General features: G+C 41.2%; 1 protein-coding gene across 1 annotated transcript; it reads left to right on the top strand.

Annotated features, from left to right (window-relative positions):
* The first annotated feature begins 330 nt into the window (after window positions 1–330).
* Window positions 331–1,433, top strand: LOC121964177. Its single transcript, XM_042514390.1, has 3 exons — window positions 331–562; window positions 646–759; window positions 913–1,433. The coding sequence occupies exons 1-3, from the start codon at window positions 334–336 to the stop codon at window positions 1,377–1,379; spliced, it is 810 nt and encodes a 269-aa protein (XP_042370324.1). The 5' UTR covers window positions 331–333; the 3' UTR covers window positions 1,380–1,433.
* The last annotated feature ends 220 nt before the right edge of the window (window positions 1,434–1,653 follow it).

Here is a 1,653-nt window from a genome sequence, read left to right as displayed (position 1 = left end):
TTTTAACCAATACCAACATATATTCAGTAATTTTCCAAGTTTTAACTTATGAAATTCCAGGTTTTCATCATATCGCCACTATGTTTTTAGATGGAAAAACACACAAAAAATTGAAATATTGTTAATATGCTACATGCAAAGTAAATGTTTTTTTGATGACCCCAGCTTGGGACATGTCGATGATTAGCAGCAACATTAATTGTGAGAGTGCACCTCGCCTTATGTGTAACGTGGATTCTTGCAACAGCGTGAAATTCCTCTGCTCTTGGTTTTCTAGGTGTTTTCTCTCCTCCAAGAATCGGCATCACCAGAGATGACAGCGGAGCGGCGCTGATGTTAGACTGTGAGTCTGCAGGCTGGTATCCAGATCCTGAGGTGTCGTGGCTGGACGGTGAGGGACACGTCCTCTCTGCTGGACCTACAGAGACAGTCAGAGGTCCTGATGACCTCTATACTGTCAGCAGCAGAGTGACTGTGGACAAGAGACACAGCAACAGCTTCACCTGCAGAGTCCAACAGAACCACATCAGCCTGACGCGAAACTCACACATCCATGTTGCAGGTCACAAATCAATAATAAAATCAATATCTGCTGGCTGTTTTGACATCAAATATAACAGACCAATGTCTTTTTTTAAACTTCAGATAACGTCTTCGTGGTCCAGTCCTGTCTCACCGTCCGTGTCATCATTAGCCTGGGTGTTTGCTTTGCGTCGGTCCTCATAGTCGTCTTAATTGTGTGCAGATGTGGACACAACAGTAAGTCACAAAAGTGTTTGAACATTTCTCCTACTGACGACTTAATTTCACAGCTCCACATAACAGTTATTATCTTTACACTGTGCAGGAAGTCTGTTTTTAAAAGTTTCGCCAGACCCCAGATTTAACATCTTTATTCCACTCTTTATACAGAGGCCAGCGATCACCATAAGACTGAAGCTGAATTTGGGGAATTACTTGACAACAACATGAAAATTCAGTCCGCAGGTGCAGCGACAGAAGAGAAGAAGCTCTTGGAAACAAGTGAGAGAGACGGAAGATTGGACAAGAGAAACTCGAGCTGTGACGAAGAGATCGAGCAGGTGCTCGGAAAACTGAGCGAGCAAAAGACGAAGCTGAAGAAACAGAGAGAGCTGATCAACTCGTTACTGCTGGAGGTGAACACACAGATCGCCGAGACCAAGAGGAAGCTGGAGAACCCCGCCTCGTTCGACCGAGAGAGGAAACAAAAGAAACGAGAAACGGTCAAACAGGATCTGGAGAGAAGGAAGAAGGAACACGAGGAGCTGTTAAAGATCACGCAGGAACTGCTGGACGCATCAGACGAAATGATGATTAAATTTAAGGTCATAAATAAAAAACTAGATAAGGATGAGTAGCGTGAAACACCTGAAGGAAAACAAAGGAGAGATTTAGAAAATGTTTAATGCAAAGCAGGCAGAGAGACAAAAGAACATGTACGGTTATCATTATTATTAATAGTAATATTTTTTTTACTTGATCTACAGTTAGAAATCACCATTTCAAGCGCTTAAAAATAAATGTAATCTATATGTTGTTTTTTTTTTTGCAGATTAGTTTATTTGCTCACAATTAAAAACATAAAATCCACTTGAAAAATTAAAAAAAAAAAATGTGTCAGGGTGGTCAAGA

Source organism: Plectropomus leopardus, unplaced genomic scaffold (assembly GCF_008729295.1).
Source record: "Plectropomus leopardus isolate mb unplaced genomic scaffold, YSFRI_Pleo_2.0 unplaced_scaffold14325, whole genome shotgun sequence".
Lineage (NCBI taxonomy): Eukaryota > Metazoa > Chordata > Actinopteri > Perciformes > Serranidae > Plectropomus > Plectropomus leopardus.
Note: the sequence above shows the minus strand (reverse complement) of the source record. Positions and strands in the feature narration are given on the sequence as shown.